The sequence below is a fragment of the Heterodontus francisci genome, chromosome 31 (assembly GCF_036365525.1).
Source record: "Heterodontus francisci isolate sHetFra1 chromosome 31, sHetFra1.hap1, whole genome shotgun sequence".
NCBI classification, from domain to species: Eukaryota; Metazoa; Chordata; class Chondrichthyes; order Heterodontiformes; family Heterodontidae; genus Heterodontus; species Heterodontus francisci.
This window is the reverse complement of record NC_090401.1, coordinates 48,378,697-48,398,413: the sequence shown is the minus strand read 5'-3', so window position 1 is coordinate 48,398,413 and position 19,717 is coordinate 48,378,697. Positions and strand designations below refer to the sequence as shown.

Sequence of the window (19,717 nt, the reverse complement as noted above, 5' to 3'; positions counted from 1 at the left end):
CATTGTATCTGAGATTTACCCTGTCCCACCCACCCCTCCCCCTCGCATATAGCCCTTTCACTGACACACAGCCTCCAGAAAAATAAATGTAAGGCAAGTAGGGCGTTATGCAGAGGTGGGTACATTCCAGATACCATGCAAAGCCCAGTGTGGTACCGTAGCCATACACACTGGTCAACCTCAGGTTCAGCTCCCAGGTTATGCTGAATTAACTAATCTCTGTTCAGGTAGAAGTTCAGGATGCTACAATTGAACACAGTGGCACAAGTTTAACAAAAGGGTTAAATTCAGCATGTGCACTACTTGGTATGACAATACATCCTGAATCTGTTGAAGTGTCGGGAAGACGCTGCTTCTTAGAAAGCTAAACTTGCTTCAGACAGAGCTGTGACCTGAAATAATTTGTCGTCCTCCATTCCGTCAGGCGTCTGAGTCAAAGGCCAACTGCAGAAGAGCTGGAGCAAAGGAATATCCTTAAAAGTTAGTATACCTTTTATCCTCAGATGCTAATTGAGTTCACATTGTAGTGAGAAGTAAATTGATATGGTTTTTCCTATTACTGGTTATTTTACACTTTTTGGCATGCTCATTTTGCAACAGACTTGCTGTTGAAGTCACATTGAGGGATGACTAGCAAACCAAATCTTTGAAATTACAGTCTGGGACATTTGTTACATAACTTACTTTTGCAAACACAATATCCTCATGATTAGCTACCTAAAACCAACCACAAAAGGTATTATAGGGTGTTTTTTAAGCAGGTTCAGCTACTATTCCATTGTCCAGTTGAACATTCTACCCAGTTCCCCCCTCCTTACCATCTCTTTTTCCTTCCAAAAACCAGCCGGTTGATCATAATTTTGTTTCCGTAACCTAGCCGCATTTGTTTCTCTATGCTCGGTGCCAACAAAAATCCTGTCTTTTTGTGAGCAGTATTTTATAAAAGCAAGTTCCTGCTTGTAGGGTGCCTGTCTGTAATTTTTCTAACCGGTGTTGCATTTCGATTGCTTTGGTGTGAATACAAATCAAATTACAAGTTTTGGTTGGCAACGGCTGATTTAGCTTCCACAATTCACTTTATTCAGACTGATCCCTCTCTACAGCTTCTTGTATGTGTGTTTGCATTAATATTCTTTATTGGAACACATTATTTTAGTATTGGAGATAATTCTACACTGGTTCAATAAAAGGACAGGTTGGTCCTGCACGTAAGCAGTAGTGTTTGCTTTGATTGGTATCATACTTTGGTCGGTGTACTGAAAAAATATTGATGCTGCTAATCTCATCAGCTCATGTATTGTACTTGTGAAATAACCCTACATTTCTGCCTCTACAGATAAAGATGAGGAACAACATGAGGCAGAAAAACGGGAGATCAAGAGGCGGCTTACCAGAAAGGTACTGAAACAGACAGTTTGTAGTTTGTTGTATGAAAGTCTGTATTGAGAATCAGTGTTGACTTGCTACTCTGAACCTCCAAGCTGAGTGTCTGGCTCTTGTATAGCGAATTTGAACTGATCGCACCTTCCATATTTGTTTTGTTCATTCACGGGATGTAGGCATCACTGGCAAGGCCAGCATTGTCCATCCCTAAACTGAGTGGCTTGCTTGGCCATCTCAGAAGAGTCAACCGCATTGCTGTGGGTCTACAGTCACGTATAAGCCAGACCAGATAAAGACGGCAGAATTCCTTCCCTAAAGGATATTAGTTAACCAAATTGGTGTTTACGACAATCTGGTAATTACATGGTTACCATTACTGAGATTTTTTTTAAAGGTTCCAGCTGTATTTAATCAACTGAATTTAAATTTCCCAACTGCCATGGTTATAATCTCCAGATTATTAACCCAGACCTCTGAATTATGAGTCCAATAACACAACCACTATGATTCTGTACCTGCAATGTGCGCATATGTATAATATGTATATTTTCCATTGAGAAAGAAAGACACTGAGAAGGATGCACCATCCATGGCTAACTAAGGAAGTTAAGGATGGTATCAAATTGAAAGAAAAGTTGTACAATGCTGTGAAGATTAGTGGTAGGCCAGAAGATTGGGAAAATTTTAGAAACAAACAAAGGATTACAAAAAAGAGGGAAAAATTAGAGTGAGAGTGAACTAGCAAGAAATAGAAAAACTGACAGTAAAAGCTTCTATATTTATTTATTTAGAGATACAGCACTGAAACAGGCCCTTAGGCCCACCGAGTCTGTGCCGACCAAGAACCACCCATTTATACTAACCCTACAGTAATCCCATATTCCCTATCACCTACCTACACTAGGGGCAATTTACAATGGCCAATTTACCTATCAACCTGCAAGTCTTTGGCTGTGGGAGGAAACCGGAGCACCCGGCGAAAACCCACGCGGTCACAGGGAGAACTTGCAAACTCCGCACAGGTAGTACCCAGAATCGAACCCGGGTCCCTGGAGCTGTGAGGCTGCGCCGCTAACGACTGCGCCACTAAAAAGGAAAAGAGTAACTAAAGTAAGCGTTGGGTCCTTAGAGGATGAGACTGGGGACTTAATGATGGGAAACAAGGAAATAGCAAAGACTTTGAACAAGTATTTTGTATCTGTCTTCACAGTAGAAGACACAAAAAGCATCCCAAGAATAGTAGAAAATCAAGACGCAAAAGGGAGGGAGGAACTTAAAACAATCACTGTCACTGGAGGAAAAGGACTAGGAAAACTAATTGGACCAAAGGCTGACAAGTCCCCTGGATCTGATGGCCTGCATCTTAGGATCTTAAAAGAAGTGGCTGCAGAGATGGTGGATCCATTGGTCATAACTTTCCAAAATTCCCTAGATTCTGAAAGTGGCCTAGTGGATTGGAAAACCGCAAATGTAACACTCCTATTTAAGAAAGGAGGGAGACAGAAAGCAGGAAACTATAGGCCAGTTAGCATAACATCTGTCATTGGGAAAATGCTAGAATCCATTATTAAGGACGTAGAAGCAGAACTATTAGAAAATCATAATACCATCAGGCAGAGTCAGCATAGTTTTATGAAAGGGAAATCGTGTTTGTCAGATTTATTAGAGTTGTTTGAGGATGTAACTAGCAGGATGGATAAAGGGGAACCAGTACATGTAGTGTATTTGGATTTCCAAAAATCACTCTAAGGTGCCATATAAAGGTTACTGCACAAGGTAAGAGCTCATGATGTTGGAGGTAATATATTAGCTAGATAACTAACGGGAAACAAGAGAGTCGGGATAAATGGGCTATTTTCAGGTTGGAAAACTGTATCTAGTAGAGTGCCACAGGGATCGGTGCTGGGGCATTAACTATCTATGGTCTGTAGGAATGACTTGGATGAAGGGACTGAATGTATTGTAGCCAAATTTGCTGATACAAAGGTAGGAAAGCAAGTTGTGAGGAGGACACAGAGTCTGCAAAGGGATATGGATAGGTTAAGTGAGTGGGCAAAAATTTGGCAGATGGAATATAATGTGGGAAAATGTGAGGTTGGCCACTTTGGCTGGAAGGATAGAAAAGCAGCATATTATATGCATGAGGAGAGACTGCAGAATGTTGCGGTACAGAGGGATCTGGGTGTCCTTGTACATGAATCACCAAAAATTAGCATGCAGGTACAGAAAGTAATTAGAAAGGCAAATGGGATGTTGGCCTTTATTGCAAGGGGAATGGAATATAAATGGAGGGAAGTCTTTCTACAACTGTACAGGGAATTGATGAGACTGCACTAGAGTACTGTGTACAAATTCGGTCTCTTTACTCAAGGAGTGATATTCTTGCATTGGAGGCAGTTCAGAGAAGGTTCGCTTAACTGATTCCTGGGATGAAGGGGGTTGTCATATGAGGAAAGGTTGAGCAGGTTGGGCCTATACTCATTGGAGTTTAGAAGAGGGAGAGGTGACCTTATCTTATATGTTTCAATGCTGCGGGGGTTTGACGAGGTAGATGCTGAAAGGATGTTGCCCCTCGTGGGGGAATCTAGAACTAGGGGGGCACAGTTTAAAAATAAGGCGCTTCCCATTTAAGACGGAGATGAGGAGGAATTTCTTCTGAAAGTTGTTAATCTTGGGAATTCTCTTCCCCAGAGAGCAGTGGAGGCTGGGCCATTGAATATATTCAAGGCTGATTTAGACAGATTTTTGATCTACAAGGAAGTCAAGAGTTATGGGAGGCAGGCAAGAAAGTGGAGTTAGGGCCACTGTCAGATCAGCCATGATCTTATTGAATGGTGGAGCAGGCTCAAGGGGCCAAATGGCCTACTCCTATTTCTTATGATTATCTGGCATGTATTTTTATGCTGTGCATCTATATAATATATATTTAATGTGTATATGTCTATACCTCACTTCCGCACCATTGAGACTAAGAGCAGCAGCCAAACCTTTCCAGTCAATGCTGCTGTATTACCCTCCATTGAAGGGTCTGCATGGCTGGCTTGTCTCATCCCATTCCTTCTGTTTCTAAGAAGGTTTATATCTGTTCTACTCTGTAATACCCAGTTAAAGAATTTTGGAGAAAATTACATTGGCAAATGTTGCACGTTAGAATAGCTTTTTGCAAACTACTGTGAGCCTTCAAGGTGAGTATAAACTGTTTTGTGACTGTGATCTCTGATTACTTTAGCTCAGTCAAAGACCCACGGTGGCAGAGCTCCAAGCTAGAAAAATCCTGCGTTTCCATGAGTACGTTGAAGTAACGGACGCCCATGACTATGATCGCCGTGCAGATAAACCATGGACTAAATTAACACCAGCAGATAAGGTGGGGGAGGCTTTGTCTCTGGTCATGAGTTGGTTGTGATATTGTCTCAGTATAATCGACTGTTTTCCTCCAATAACATATTAACTAGAATTGACATCAAATAATCCCAGTGAAAATAGTTAAAGTGTAATGGGTATTGATAGGACGATCCTTTTCACACTTCAACTCACGGACTTGAGACAGATTCACCTGATCAATAGTCTTTATCAAATTTATAAAAACCCAACATGTATGGTATTTATGAAATAGGCACCTTTTATGCTCACAAGTAACAAACACATCGGGTCTTTGTAAACTAAGCCTTTGCACGCATTTCATCAAGGCTGTTTAAAGTCCGTACAGTTCCCCAGTGTGCCCTAACTTTCATGCCATTCAGTACTTAAAGTTAGTACATAAGTATATCAAATAGTTAACTTTCCCTTGTACATGCGCATACTGTGGCATAATTTTATTGCTCTGCAGACATTTCATATGCTCTTGGGGTCAGCACTTCCTTATCACTTCAGAGTTCTCGCACTCCATCTGCTTAACCCTGAATTATTAACTGCTAAAATAAAAGCAAAATACTGCAGATGCTGGAAATCTGAAATAAAAGCAGTAAGTGCTGGAAATACTCAGCAGGTCAGGCAGCATCTGTGGAGAGAACATAATTAATGTTTTGAGTTGTTATGACTCTTCAATCCTTTATTCCTGAATTAGTAACACCTTCTGTAGGCATGTTGGAGTCTTGCTGTCTCTTAATATTCCACTCAAGATTTCTGCTCACAGCACTTAAAGATCCCTATTAATCACAGCCACCTTACTTGCTATTCCTAGCAGGCATGTCCACTGAAACTGCAAAAAACCGAGTAGTGCAATTACACATTTGTTTCTCTGAGCTTCGGTCAAGTCAGGAGAGAGTTCTTTGTACTGTTTAACACCAGGCTGAGGGCTGTTGCTGGTTGTGTAGGTAGGAACCACTTGAAATAGAGTTAAGAGCACCTTGCAAGAAGTGATACTGAAGTGAATTTTTTCTTGTAACACATGGGTACCAACACACCTATTACTTCTAATAACATCAGTACCCCTTGAGCCAGAGGTTTTCTCAGAGTCTGGGGAGTTGTGAGGTAATGAATAACATGACATAGAATTTATGGAAACAGACCATTCAGCTCAACTGGTTTATGCTCTCCATGAAGTGGGGTACTTCCTTCCACCTCTCCATCTAACCTATTTTTCCCCCAGGTGCTTATCTAGCGCCCCCTTAAATGCATTTAAGAGCTAGGAGTAGGCAATTCAGCCCCTCGAGCCTGCTGATGTTGATCTCATCTCTGCCTCAACTCCACTTTCCTACCCGTTCTACATAACCCTTCAACCCTTTACTAATTAAAAATTTGTCTATCTCCTCCTTAAATTTACTCTATGTCCTGGCATCCACCACACTCTGGGGTAGTGAATTCCACTGATTCACAACCCTTTGAGAGAAGTAATTTCTCCTTATCTCTGTTTTAAATCTGTTATCCATTATCCTAAAATTATGACCTCTTGTTCTAGATTGCCCCACCAGAGGAAACATCCTCTCTACGTCTACTTGGTCAATCCCCTTAATCATCATATATACCTCAATTAGATCTCCTCTCATTCTTCTAAACTCTAGAGAGTAAAAGCCTAAAGTGCTCAATCTCTCTTCATAAGACAAACCCCTCATCTCTGGAATCAAACTAGTGAACCTCCTCTGAACTGCCTCCAATGCAACTACATCCCCCTTCACAGTTTTGGTCCCCTTACTTGCACAATACTCCAGGTGCGGTCTCACTAATGCCTTGTACAGTTGCAGAAACAGTTCCCTAGTTTTGTACTCTATTCCTTTAGCAATAAGTGTCAAAATTCCATTTGCCTTCCATATTACCTGCTGTACCTGCATATTAGTTTTCTGCGATTCATGCACGAGGACACCCAGATCCCTCTGCACCGAAGCATTCTGAAGTTTCTCTCCATTTAGATGATAATTTGCCTTTCTATTCTTCCGACCAAAATGGATAACCTCACACTTATCCACTTATTTATGCAATTTACCTCAACTACTCCTTCTGGAAAAGGAAATTCCCTATTGGATTTATCGGCAATATCTTATATTTATGGCCCCTAGTTTTGGTCTCCCCAGAAGTACAAACACCCTATCAAAGTCTACCCTATCAAACCCCTTCATATTTTTAAAGACCTCTATTCTGACCGGGTCATCCTTTGGGCGCAAGGAATTTGTGATTAATTGACTTTCCATTTTCTTTTGGGTCAGAAAATTGCCCATTGTTTCATCAAGCCAGTCAAGCTCTTACTGTATGTTGATGATGCATATCAATCAAAGAATACAAAGGATCCTGCAGAGTAGGTAATCTATCCTCAGGACATAGCCACTCGCATCAGGGGAGACCTTTGCTACAGAATGCATACAGTACCTGGTACATTTTTCAACTGAATTGTTGAAGTGAATGATTGCTGTGCCACCTTTTTGATGCAACAATTTGGAATGCAAATAAGTGTTTATTTCAAGACCTTTCTCTGTTGTACTCTTACAGGCAGCAATACGAAAAGAGCTAAATGAATTCAAAAGTACAGAGATGGAGGTGCATGAAGAAAGCAGAATGTATACAAGGTAAATATCATTTAACTCTCAAAATAAACTCCATTATTACATTATAATGCTAATGGTTGGCTTTGTGCATCCTTTAGCATTGTAAAGTTTGTGTCTTAGGGGGCTGGTGAATGCACTGCCCCATGCCTTGCAGATCAAGACTATTTAACTTTTGATCTTGGCTACAGCAGCACTATATGTGCTACAATTTGCCTGTTTGCCCAGAGCCAGGAAAGAGGACATTAACTAGTTTTTCCACTCAATGTTAACCATTGACTCCTCCTGCAATTCCCCTATGCACAGAAGGCTACTGTGGAGACGGGTTGTAGGAGCAGGAGTAGACCCTTGAGCCTGTACCATCAATCAGTTAGATCATGGCTGATCTGTATCTTAACTCCATCTACCTGCATTGGCTCCATAACTCTCAATACCCTTGCTTAACAAAAATCTGTCTCTTTTTTAATATGCTAATGGTCGGAGCATCCACAGACTTCTTGGGTAGAGAATTGCAAAGATTCACAACATGCTGAGTGAAGACATTTCTCCCCCTCTCAGGATGAGGGGTCAGCCATTTCGGAATATGATCCCTAGATCTAGTTTGTCCAGCCCGGAGAAACAGCGCCTCGGCAATGTTCCCACTAAGCTGCGTGGGTGAGTGGCCACACGGGCCTTGCTCTGTGATAAATATTGTGTGTATGCGCAACTGCACAAAAAACTTAAAGGGACCGCCCACTGAAAAAAAACAGGCCGTGTACAGCAACTAAATTTTAAAGAGAGCATTGTTTCTCTGCATCTCAGTTGGTAGAACACTTGCCTCTGATTCAGAAGGTTGTGAGTTCAAGTCCCACTCCAGACACTTGAGTACAAAAATCTCAGCTGATACTCCATTGCAGTACTGAGAGGGAATACACTGTCGGAGCTGCGTCTTTGGATGGGAAGTTAAACTGTCCTCCGTCAGGTGGAGATAACAGATCCGATTCCACTATTTCGAAGAGGATCCAGGTGAGTTATCCCTAGTGTCCTGGCCGATATTTATCCTTCAATTAACATCACAAAAATAGATTACCTGGTCATTATCACATTGCTGTTTGTGGGAGCTTGCTGTGTGCAGATTGTGGGAAATGCAGCAGCCAATAAACAGAGACTACACTTCAGAAATATTCCATTGGGCATAAGGCACTTTGAGATATCCTGAGATCGTGAAAGGTTCTATGTAAAATACAAGTCCAACTTTCTTTCTTCGCCCTGCAAGTCCTCTAAGAATCTTACAAGTTTCGATGAGGTCACCCCTCATTCTTCTAAACTCCAGAGAATATAGGCCCATTCTACTCAATTCCTTCTCGTTCAAACCTCTCGTTCCAGGAGTCAATCTAATGACCCTTCATTGCGCCCCGTCTAAGATAAGTCTATCCTTCCTTAGGTCAGGAGACCAAAATTGTACCCACTACTCCAAGTGTCGCCTCACCAAAGTGCTATATAATTTTAACAAGACTTCTTTACTCTTATCCTCCAACCCCCTTGCAATGAATACTGCAGATGCTGGAAATCTGAAATAAAAACAGAAAGTGCTGGAAATACTCAGGTCAGGCAGCATCTGTGGAGAGAGAAGCAGAGTTAACGTTTCAGGTCTGTGACCTTCCATCAGAGCTGGCAAAGGTTAGAAAAGAATTAGGTATTAAGCAAGTGAGCAGGGGGGGGGGTGAGGTGCTGCTGTTTGGTAGGGAAGAGAACAAAAGGGAGAGGTGTGTGATAAGGCAGAGGGCAAGAGAGATTAAATAACAAAGGTGTCATGGCACAAGGGTAAAGAGAGTGTTAATGCTTGTGGTGGAAGACAAAGCATTAGTCCAGAGAGAGTGATAATGGCAGAGTTATGAGCAGCTCTGTCTAAAAGCACAAACGTGAAAAACAGGTACGTGGTGAAAAATAATTAAAAAAAATATATTTTTTAAAAAGCCAGTCATGCTCTGAAATTGTTGAACTCAATGTTGAGTCCACAAGGCTGCAGAGTGCTTAATCGAAAGATGAGGTGCTGCTCCTCAAGCTTGTGTTGATTACTGGAACGCTGCAGCAGGCCAACGGCAGAATTGTTGGGCATGAGAGCAGGGAGGATGTGTTGCAATGGCAAGCAAGCAGAACTTTGGAGTCATGCTTTCGGACTGAGCGGAGTGTTCCACAAAGCGGTCACCCAATCTACGTTTGGCCTCCCCAATGTAGAAGCGACCGTGTTGTGAGCAACGAATACAGTATACTACATTGAAAGAAGTACAAGTATTTCGCTGCTTCACCTGGAAGGAGTGTTTGGGGCCTTGGATGGTGAGGAGAGAGGAGGTAAAAGGGCAGGTATTACACCACCTGCAATTGCATGGGAGGGGGCAAGGTGTCGGGGTGATGGAGGAGTAGACCAGGATGTCGGAGGGAACGAGCCCTTCGGAATGCTGATGGGGGTGGGAAGGGAAGAAGTGTTTGGTGGTGGCACCATGCTGGAGGTGACAAATGGTGGAGGATGAGCCTTTGGATGTGGAGGCTGGTGGGGTGGAAAGTGAGGACAAGGGGAACTCTGTCGTGTTTCTGGGAGGGAGGGGAAGGGTTAAGGGCAGAAGTGCAGGAAATGGGTCAGACACAGTTGAGAAAAAAAGGAAGAGATGTCAGAAGCGCTGTTGTGGAAGGTTGCATCATCAGAACAGATGCGTCAAAGGCAGAGAAACTGGGAGAATCGATTGAGTCCTTACAGAAAACAGGGTGTGAAGAAGTGTAATCAAGGTAGCCATGGGAGTTGTTGGGCTTATAATCAATATTGGTGGACAGCCTATCCCCAGATATCCCTTCTCTGACACTTCCCTTCCCTTCCTTGACTTCTCTGTCTCCATCTCTGGACCATGGTGACCATGAAACTATTGTCGATTGTCATAAAAATCCATCTGGTTCATTAATGCCCTTTAAGGAAAGAAGTCTGCTGTCCTTACCTCCTCTGGCCTACATGCGACTCCAGACCCACAGCAATGTGGTTGACTCTTAAATGCCATCTGAAATGGCCTAGCAAGCAGTTGTACCAAAAACTGGAGAAAATTCTAAAAGGAATAAAACCAGACGGACCACCTGGCATCGACCTAGACACTGGGAATGGCAACACACACCCAGGCAAACCCAACAGGCTTGTTCCAAAATTGAGAGAGCTAGCCCACAGACTTGTCATGTAACTGCCTGATCTAGTCATGCTCTTGGAATCATACCTTACAGACAATGCCCCAGACACCACCATCACCATCCTGTCGGTGGAACAATACATACTCACCAGATGTGGCGGCACAATGGTATACAGTCAGGAGGGAGTTGCCCTGGGTGTCTTCAACATTGACTCTGGACCCCATGAAGTCTCATGGCATCAGGTCAAACGTGGGCACGGAAACCTCCTGCTGATTACCACCTACCACCCTCCCTCAGCTGATAAGTACTCTATGTTGAAGGCCACTTGGAAGAAGCATTGAGGGTGGAAAGGGCACAGAATGTACTCTGGGTGGGAGACTTCAATGTTCATCACGAAGAATGGCTCAGTAGCACCACTACTGACCAAGCTGGCTGAGTCCTAAAGGACGTAGCTGCTAGACTAGGTCTGCAGCAGATGGTGAGGGAGCCAACAAGAGGGAAAAACATACTTGACTCTTCCTCACCAATCTACCTGTTGTATATGCATCTGTCCATGACAGTATTGGTAGGAGTGACCACTGTACAGTCATTGTGGAGACGAAGTCCTGTCTTCACATTGAGGACACCCTCCATCGTGTTGTGTGGCACTACCACCATGCTAAATGGGATAATTTCGAACAGATCTAGCAACTCAAAACTGGGCATCCATGAGACGCTGTGGGCCGTCAGAAGCAGCAGAATTGTATTCCACCACAATCTGTAACCTCATGGCCTGGCATATCCCACACACTATCATTACCATCAAGCCAGGGGATCAAGCCTGATTTAATGAAGAGTGCAGGAGGGCATGCCAGGAGCAACACCAGGTATACCAAAAATGAGGTGTTAACTCAGTGAAGCTATAATACAGGGCTATGTGCGTGCCAAACAGCATAAGCAGCACACGATAGACAGAACTAAGTGATCCCACAACCAATGAATCAGATCTAAGCACTGCAGACCTGCAACATCCAGTCGTGAATGATGGTGGGCAATTAAACAACTAACAGGAGGAGGAGGCTCCACAAGTATCCCCATCTTCAATGATGGTGCCCAGCACATCAGTGCAAAAGACAAGGCTTAAGCATTTGCAACCATCTTCAGCCAGAAGTGCTGAGTGGATGATTCATCTTGGCCTCCTCCTGAGGACCCCAGCATCACAGATGCTAGTCGTCTTCCAATTCGATTTTCTCTGTGATATCAAGAAACAGCTGAAGGGACTAGATGCAGCAAAGGTTATGGGCCCTGACAACATTCTGGCAATAGTACTGAAGACTTGTGCTCCAGAACTGGCTGTGCCCCTAGCAAAAGCTGTTCCAATGCAGCTACAAACTGGCATCTACCCGACACTGTGAAAATTGCCCGGTACGACTTGTACACAAAAAGCAGGACAAATCTAAACCAGCCAATTACTGCCTCCTCCGTCTACTCTCAAATAATCAGCAAAATGATGGAAGGTGTCATTGACCGTGCTATCAAGCGGCTGTTGCTCAGCAATAACCTGCTCACTGGTGCTCAGTTTGGGTTCAGCCAGGGCTACTCAGCTCCTGACCTCATTACAGCCGTGGCCCAAACATGGAAAAAGAACTGAACTCGAGTGACTGCCCTTGACAACAAGATAGCATTTGACCTAGTGCGGCATCAAGGAGCCCTAGCAAAACTAGTCAATGGGCATTGGAGGAAAGCTCTCCACTGGTTGGGGTCATACCTAGCACAAAGGTAGATGGTTGTTGGAGGTCAATCATCTCAGTCCCAGCACATCACTGCAGAAGTTCCTCAGGGTGGTGTCCTAGGCCCAACCTTCTTCAGCTGCTTCATCAATGGCCTTCCCTCTATCATGAGGTCAGAAGTGGGGATGTTCGCTGATGATTGGTACTGAACATTGTGCATTCACGGCTCCTCAGGTACTGAAGCCGCCCCTGTCTAAATGCAGCAAGACCTGGACAACATTCAGACTTGGGCTGATAAGTGGCAAGTAACATTTGTGCCTCACAAGTGCCAGGCAATGACCATCTCCAACAAGAGAGAATCCAACCATCTCCCCTTGACATTCAATGGCATTACCATTAATGAATCCTCCACTATCAACATCCCGGGGGTTACCATTGACCAGAAACTTAACTGGAGTAGCCATATAAATATTGTGGTTACAAGAGCAGGTCAGAGGCTGGGAATTCTGCAGCGGGTAACTCACCTCTTGACTCCTCAAAGCCAGTCCACCATCTACAAGGCACATGTCAGGAGTGTGATGGAATACTCTGTACTTGCTTGGATGGGTGCAGCTCCAATAACATTCAAGCTTGACACCATCCAGGACAGAGCAGCCCACTTGATTGTTAAGGTGGTGGATGGGGTGCCATTCACTGCCTGCAGTGCGTACCATCTACAAGATGTACTGCAGTAACTCACCAAGGCTGCTTCGACTGCACTTTCCCAACCCGCGACCTCTATCACCTAGAAGGACAAGGGCATAGGAACACCATCTGCAAGATCCCCTCCAAGCCGCCACCATCCTGACTTGGAACTATATCGCCATTGCTTCTCTGTGGCTGAGTCAAAATCCTGGAACTCCCTTCCTAATCATACTGTGAGTGTACCAACACCACATGGACCGCAGTGGTTCAAGAAAGCGGTACACCACCACTTTCTTGAGAGCAATTAGGGATGGGCAATAAATGCTGGCCTAGCCAGCCCACACCCCATGAAAGAATATTAAACTAAGCTTGTTTTCATTCAGTTTTTTTCACCCCCACATCAGAGTTTCTGTGAAGTGTGGAACTCACTGTTAGTAATTGTGGAAGCAGCAATGGTTGAATTTGTTAAGAATTGAGCTGTGTCTTAGGAGGACTGCGAAGAGATTTTATTTTGTCCCAGAGCTGGTACTTTGAGGGTCACCAGAGCCTGCAGGTTTTAAATTAATAAATTGTTTTTTTTTAAACTGCTTGCAGTAAGCCCATTTAAGGTGGTAATGCTGGAAGTTGCTGTGTATCATTTCAGCAATTGCTGCCAGTCTTCTCTTTGCCCAAATGGTCATTCTTTTATGTGAGCCTCAGCGAGCACTTTCATAGGAAAATAGGAACATGACAGTGCCATTTAGACACCATTCAAAGAGCCCATGGCTGATCTGCATCTTAAATGCATTCTCCTGGCTTGGATCCATGTCCTTTTATACCCTTGTCTAGCAAAAGTCTATCAAGCTCCGTTTTAAATGTAATTGATGCAGCATCCCCTGCTTTTTGTGGGAGAGAGTTCCACACTCCTACAACCCTGTACATGAAGTGTTTCCTAACTTCTCTCCTGAATGGCCTGGCTCTGATAAGGTTGTGTGTCCCCTTGTCCTTGGCTCCCCCACCTGTGGAAGAAGTTCCTTTCTGTCCATCCTATCAATTCTTTTAAATATCTTAAAAATGTCAATCAAGTCACCCCTTAACCACCTAGATTCTAGCCTAGTTTGTCTTCTCATAATCGAACCCTCGGAGCCCTGGTAACTTTCTGGTGAATCTGCACTGCACTCCTTCCAAAGCCAATATATCCTTTCTAAGGGACGGTGTCCAGAACTGTACGCAGTACTCTAGTTGTGGTTTAACCAGGGCTTTGTTTAGCTGTTGCAGAACTTATTCTGCTTTATATTCCAGCCTGCGAGTTATAAAGGCTAACATTCCGTTAGCATTTCCAATTATTTTTGTACCTGACTGCTACATTTTAATAATCTGTGTTAGTGGACCCCTGTTGACTGCATCACTAAATCTGACTCCATCACCGTCTAACATTCACCCACATGTGCACTTTTCAACAGGAAGTTCATCGAATTGCAATGAGCTTAAAATCCCGACTGACCTTATACCACTGGCTGTGAAACAAAATATTCAATCATAGTTTCCTTTAGCACCAACCTGACTGAGATGGGGTAATTCATCACAGACTGCGGTCAATGGAACCTGTGTCCTTCTGTTTGTCTGTAGTTCAGAGTCAGATTGGGTGTGCATTTACCTGTTGAGCCACAGAGGGAGGAGAAAGAACTTGCATTTATTTCGCACCCTTCACATTCTCATGACTGCTTAAAGATGTTCACAGTCAATTACTTTTCAAGTGTAGTCACTGGTGATCAATTGGGCTGGCCTATCTTATAACAATGAGATCCCAACGTCAGTAATGGGACAAACGACCAGGTGATCTGTTTTTGATGGGGGATAGGTGTTGGCCAGGACACTGGGAAAACTTCCCTGCTCCTCTTCGAATAGCACCCTGGGGTCTCTTACTCGTCATCTGAGAGAGCAGACAGGGTCACGGTTTAATGTCTCATCTAAAAGATGTCACCTCCAACAGTGCAGGTCTCCCTCAGTACTGCACTTAAGTGTTGATGCAGATTATGTGATTAAATGGGGCTTGAACCCACAACCTTTTGACTCGGAAATGAGTGCTACTGACTGAGCCAAGGCTAGGAGGAGAAGGAAATGGGATTGTGTTTAAATAAAATTGGGCGCTCTTGTATTAATGTTTCTTTTCTTTGCAGGTTTCATCGACCATAAGAACATGTACAGATACAAATGGAAATCTAGCTACATAGTATCTGTGCAGAGACGATGTGGGTAAATCCTGTCTCCTGAGTACTGTACCTGAAGCCGTGTTGTATTGACAGTTGTGTACAATATATTCAATACGCATTCAGTGAAGCTGGTGCCATGGGGAAAGAAATCAATACTTGATAACCGTATCATGTGTAAATCCTGCTTTCGTCAATTAACACATCCTCGAAATGGAGGTTCCCCTTGATCATATCTGTCTCTGTGCCTCCAGATTTATACAATATTGCAGCTGGTTTGAAATTGCAGCGCCAAAAAGACTTTTTAAGAACTGCTGGGATTGTGTGCTTGGGAGGGGTTGTGTTTCTCTGCAAGCTTTTACTGGAGATGAAAGTGTGTGGGTCTGTCCATACAGACTAAGATCAGATTCCCCTCCTCCTCCTCACCCCATCCCTTTTCCCTTTATTTTTGTTTCTGCGCGCACTACAGTGGCTTTGCTTGGACCCGTCAATGGGCTGAGCATGGGAGGTTCCTCCTGGTCAACGTGATCTTTGGTCTGAGAGGAGTTATTCCAGTCCTCCTTTTCTGCATTGCCTTCACATCCACCTTCCGTTCCATAGCCCTTTAGCTGTCAGTTTCTCTGTGGGCAAATCACATTCCTGGAACAACTTCAACAGAACAAAAACCTGACATGACTGGATTCTTTTTTAATATGACCAATTCCACACAAGGGTCCATTTCGGTTTTTTCTCGCTCTCTCTCTCTCTCTCTCTCTCAGTCAGTCGATCAACAATTGCTGATTGCCCTGAGCCAGGCCTGGGGCCTTTAATTTTCCATCTGAAAGGCACCACAGTTCTGTAGGGGGAAATAAAATTATTACTTAGTACAAAGGCAGCAATTGGTTTGTACCGGACTACAAACCATGCACCTGTGGACAAATGCACCACCCTCGACTGTTGTATAAGACATTGGTTTAGAGTCAGTCAATATGTGTACATTTGTCTTCCTGTTTAAATATTGAATAAAAGTATTGCGTGATTTTAAAAAAATCAGAATACACTTAAAACATTACTTGGGATGATTTTCTTGTCCACCAAAGTGTACAAACATGTACTTGCTTTAAGTCCTATCTCCTGCACACTCTCAAGGTTAATAGCATACACAGGCAGAATGGCAGTGGAGATCGTAATTTGTTATGGTTTTTATTACAAATTCTTCTAATTTTTCCTGATAAGCAATAGACTTTAGTGGTTTATATTGGTTTTTAATTTACTTGGACAGCTCAGTAAATTCTAGTCATGTTTCACAGTGGAATGTGCTGACTGGGTTGACGTGATCTACTGAACTTGAGGGTTTGTTTTTACTTAGTGAGGCACTTTCTCTGCTTTTATTTGTAATATTCTCAGTCTCCAGTCAGAAACATCTAGGCGCACATCACTATTGCAAGGCTGTTGTACACGAACAGACCAGTGGGACTGTCTTAATTACACTCTGAATGCTTCAGTTTCCTGGCAAATTCTTTATAATTCTCCATGATGTCCAATCTAAATATTTACTGTGCAAACTATTTGTTATTACTTAAGTTTTAACATTGGAAGGCCATAAAGTCAAAGAAACATTTGAAGCAACATTAAAGTGAAGAGCAGGCCAGGCGAATTGGCATTGAACAGTTACTCAGTTAGTGAAGGACAAAACCAGGTTGAACCATACCTGTTATCATGCCTTGCCATTCTTGCTTCTCTTTTTCCTGTCTATCACAATCCATTAAAGGGAAGGAGGGACTAAAGAAAATAAATGAACTTTGAAAAGCATAAACATTTTGGCTCATTTGCTGTTGAACCATTTTGAGCCACGGCATTTGTTTGTGCTGCATGTCCTTATTGGTTGAATGTGCCTCCCTGATAATTGAATGGGATCCCCAATAGATTCTTAGTTAATGCACCAGTTATTGGTGTACTGAGCCATACAGACTGGAAAGATCCCTGGTTTGACCTCTCTTATGTGTTACTTTAACCGATATCCATCAGAATAATAATTTGGACACTGTATTTGCCCTCAGTGCCTGAGTTGAGGAGGAAAGCCAGCCAGGGTTCCCACTCCTGATTGCTATCTGGTAACCCTTACTGGGATGCACACATGTAGGACAGGATCGGACTGGGTCATTGAAGAGCCTGCCAAAGCTCTCACTACGTTTGCACTTGAATAGCCTCATGGGAAAGTACTGGAGAATTTCTGGTGCCCTCCTGCATGAGTCAATGACTGCAAGAGAGAAGGGAGGGTAAATAAAACAATTCAACAAGGCAAGGAAATAAGGGTGCTACTACACACTGGAGTCTTCGGGCATTCTAAACTGCTAAGAATCTAATTTTAGTATTTTTCTTTTGTTTAAACCAGCACATACAATGTGGCAGGGATTAATAACCCCCCTCCCCTTTTTAGAAAAGAGAATTATTGCACATATATGTAATATTTTAGAAACGTATGTTAATATGTTTCCTTTTTGTAAAGTGTTGGGTATTTTAAAATAGTCTTCCTTATACCTTTCTCCCTGGTTCAGCTCATGAGTTTACTCATTGAACCCACACCATAATGGTTCCGTTTTTAAGTTTGAGGGGATCCAGTGTTTAAGACTGTCCGCTCAATATTTTGTTTCCACAGTTGCTTCTCAGTTATGAAATGCAGCTGCACTGAGAGGAAGGTTAAAAAGACCATGTTAAAATCCAGCCTCCATTGAAAATTGTTCTTTTTAAACAAAAGACACAAATTAATTTTTTTGCAGTCTGTATAGTTGTATGTACATTTTCATGAGTTGTAAATAATTGAATAATTACTGTTGCTCTTATATAAGATTGTTTTTTGGTGTATTTTGTTTTCATTCAGTGCTGCTTTCTTTTATTAAAAAAAAGTAGATTCCTATTGGTTGTAAATTGGTTGAATTTTTGAAAAGGTTTATTGAACTTGCACGCACAAACATCCTCTGACATAGTCCAGTCACTCAGTGCCCTTCATAGTACTTACGGAGCAGATTATTCTCAGCACAAACTGGGCATTGAGTACATGAGAGAGGCCTCTGGGTAGGTCTGCTGAGGTGAAAACTGCATCAAAAACTGTTGGATGTTGTGAGGGGAGGACTATACGTTGTTTCTGGATGGGCGAACTGGTTTGATGTAATGATCTAATGTCCGTTTCCTCTATAGTCACCTTATGAGTTCCACCTTCATGGGGTTTTTTTTTACCCAGAAATTGTGGATTGGTATCCTCATCAAAACTGAAGTTTTAAAAAGAATTGCAACTGAAAGTTAATAGCATTTCTGGTGTATCAATCGCTTGCAGGTAGGAGATGAAGGAAGCATAGAAGTAAAAAGAGCTTCTAAGGGTGGCAATCAGAGCCACCATGTGCAACATTTTCTCTATCGCTTACCCTTGGGAATTTGATTTAGGTTAGTTCCATTCATGTGCAGTCACATCAAAAGCAATGGGACCAGTGGGGTTAATGCATACAAATTCAGGCAGGTGAGTATCAATGTTTTGGCTGTAATTTTTTTTTTGCAAACCCTTAAACAAGCTAGGAACTTCACTTGAATCCAATTTATCTCAAGAATGGGAATAAGATCTCTGGATACTTGTAGCTGTTTGCAAAATGTGTTCATTGCACTGGAGTTCAGCTGCCAGCATTCCTCTCTGGCTCAGTCATGGTACCAATTGAAATGTGTGTCGATACTGGCCTAGATTAAAAGGGGTTTTATATATATATGTTAAACTATATAGTTTAGCACTAGCACAGAGGTTACCTTACAGCAGACCTGTTTGTATTTTTTTGAATTCATTCATGGGGATGTGGGCATCGCAGACTAGGCCAGCATGTATTGCCCACCCCTAATTGCCTTTGTGAAGGTGGTGGTGAGCTGCGTTCTTGAACTGGTGCAGTCCATGTGGGGTAGGTACACCAACAGTGCTGTTAGGAAGGGAGTTCCAGGATTTTGGCCCAGCAACAGTGAAGGAAAGACTATTTAGTTCCGAGTCATGATGGTGTGTGACTTGCAGCGGAACTTGAAGGTGGTGGTGGTCCCGTGCATTTGCTGCCCTTGTCCTTCTAGGTGGTAGAGGTCGTGGGTTTGGAAGGTGCTGTTGAAGGAGCTTTGGTGAGTTGCTGCAGTGCATCTTGTAGATGGTACACACTGCTGCCACTATGCATCAGTGGCGGAGGGAGTGAATGTAAACGGGGTGCCTATCAAGCGGGCTGCTTTGTCTTGGATGGTGTTGAGCTTCTTGAGTGTTGGAGCTGCATCCATCCAGGCAAGTGGAGAGTATTCCATCACACTCCTGACTTGTGCCTTGTAGATGGTGGACAGACTTTGGGGAGTCAGGAGGTGAGTTACTTGCTGCAGGATTCCTAGCCTCCCACCTGCTGTTGTAGCCACGGTATTTATATGGCTAGTCCAGTTCAGTTTCTGGTCAATGCTAACCCCCAGGATATTGATAGTGGGGGCTTCAACGATGGTAATGCCGTTGAATGTCAAGGGGAAATTATTAGATTCTCTCTTGTTGGAGATGGTCATTGCCTGGCACTTGTGTGGCGCAAATTTTACTTGCCACTTATCAGCCCAACCCTGGATATTGTTCAGGTCTTGCTGCATTTCTACATAGACT

The 19,717-nt window shown here is 43.1% G+C and overlaps 1 protein-coding gene across 11 annotated transcripts in view; it reads left to right on the top strand.

Moving 5' to 3' along the window:
* The window catches only part of LOC137347239 (phosphatase and actin regulator 4-like), a 183,186-nt gene extending 165,203 nt beyond the window's left edge, over window positions 1-17,983 (top strand). For 10 of the 11 annotated variants that reach the window (XM_068011512.1, XM_068011511.1, XM_068011516.1 and 7 more), the window contains 5 exons: window positions 425-480; window positions 1,337-1,398; window positions 4,613-4,750; window positions 7,306-7,382; window positions 15,058-17,983. In XM_068011512.1, coding sequence (XP_067867613.1) covers window positions 425-480; window positions 1,337-1,398; window positions 4,613-4,750; window positions 7,306-7,382; window positions 15,058-15,073 — 349 coding nt within the window. In that variant the 3' untranslated portion in view covers window positions 15,074-17,983. Of the gene's footprint in view, window positions 1-424; window positions 481-1,336; window positions 1,399-4,612; window positions 4,751-7,305; window positions 7,383-15,057 lie in introns of those variants that run through there. The other variant, XM_068011520.1, reaches the window with a different exon arrangement.
* The last annotated feature ends 1,734 nt before the right edge of the window (window positions 17,984-19,717 follow it).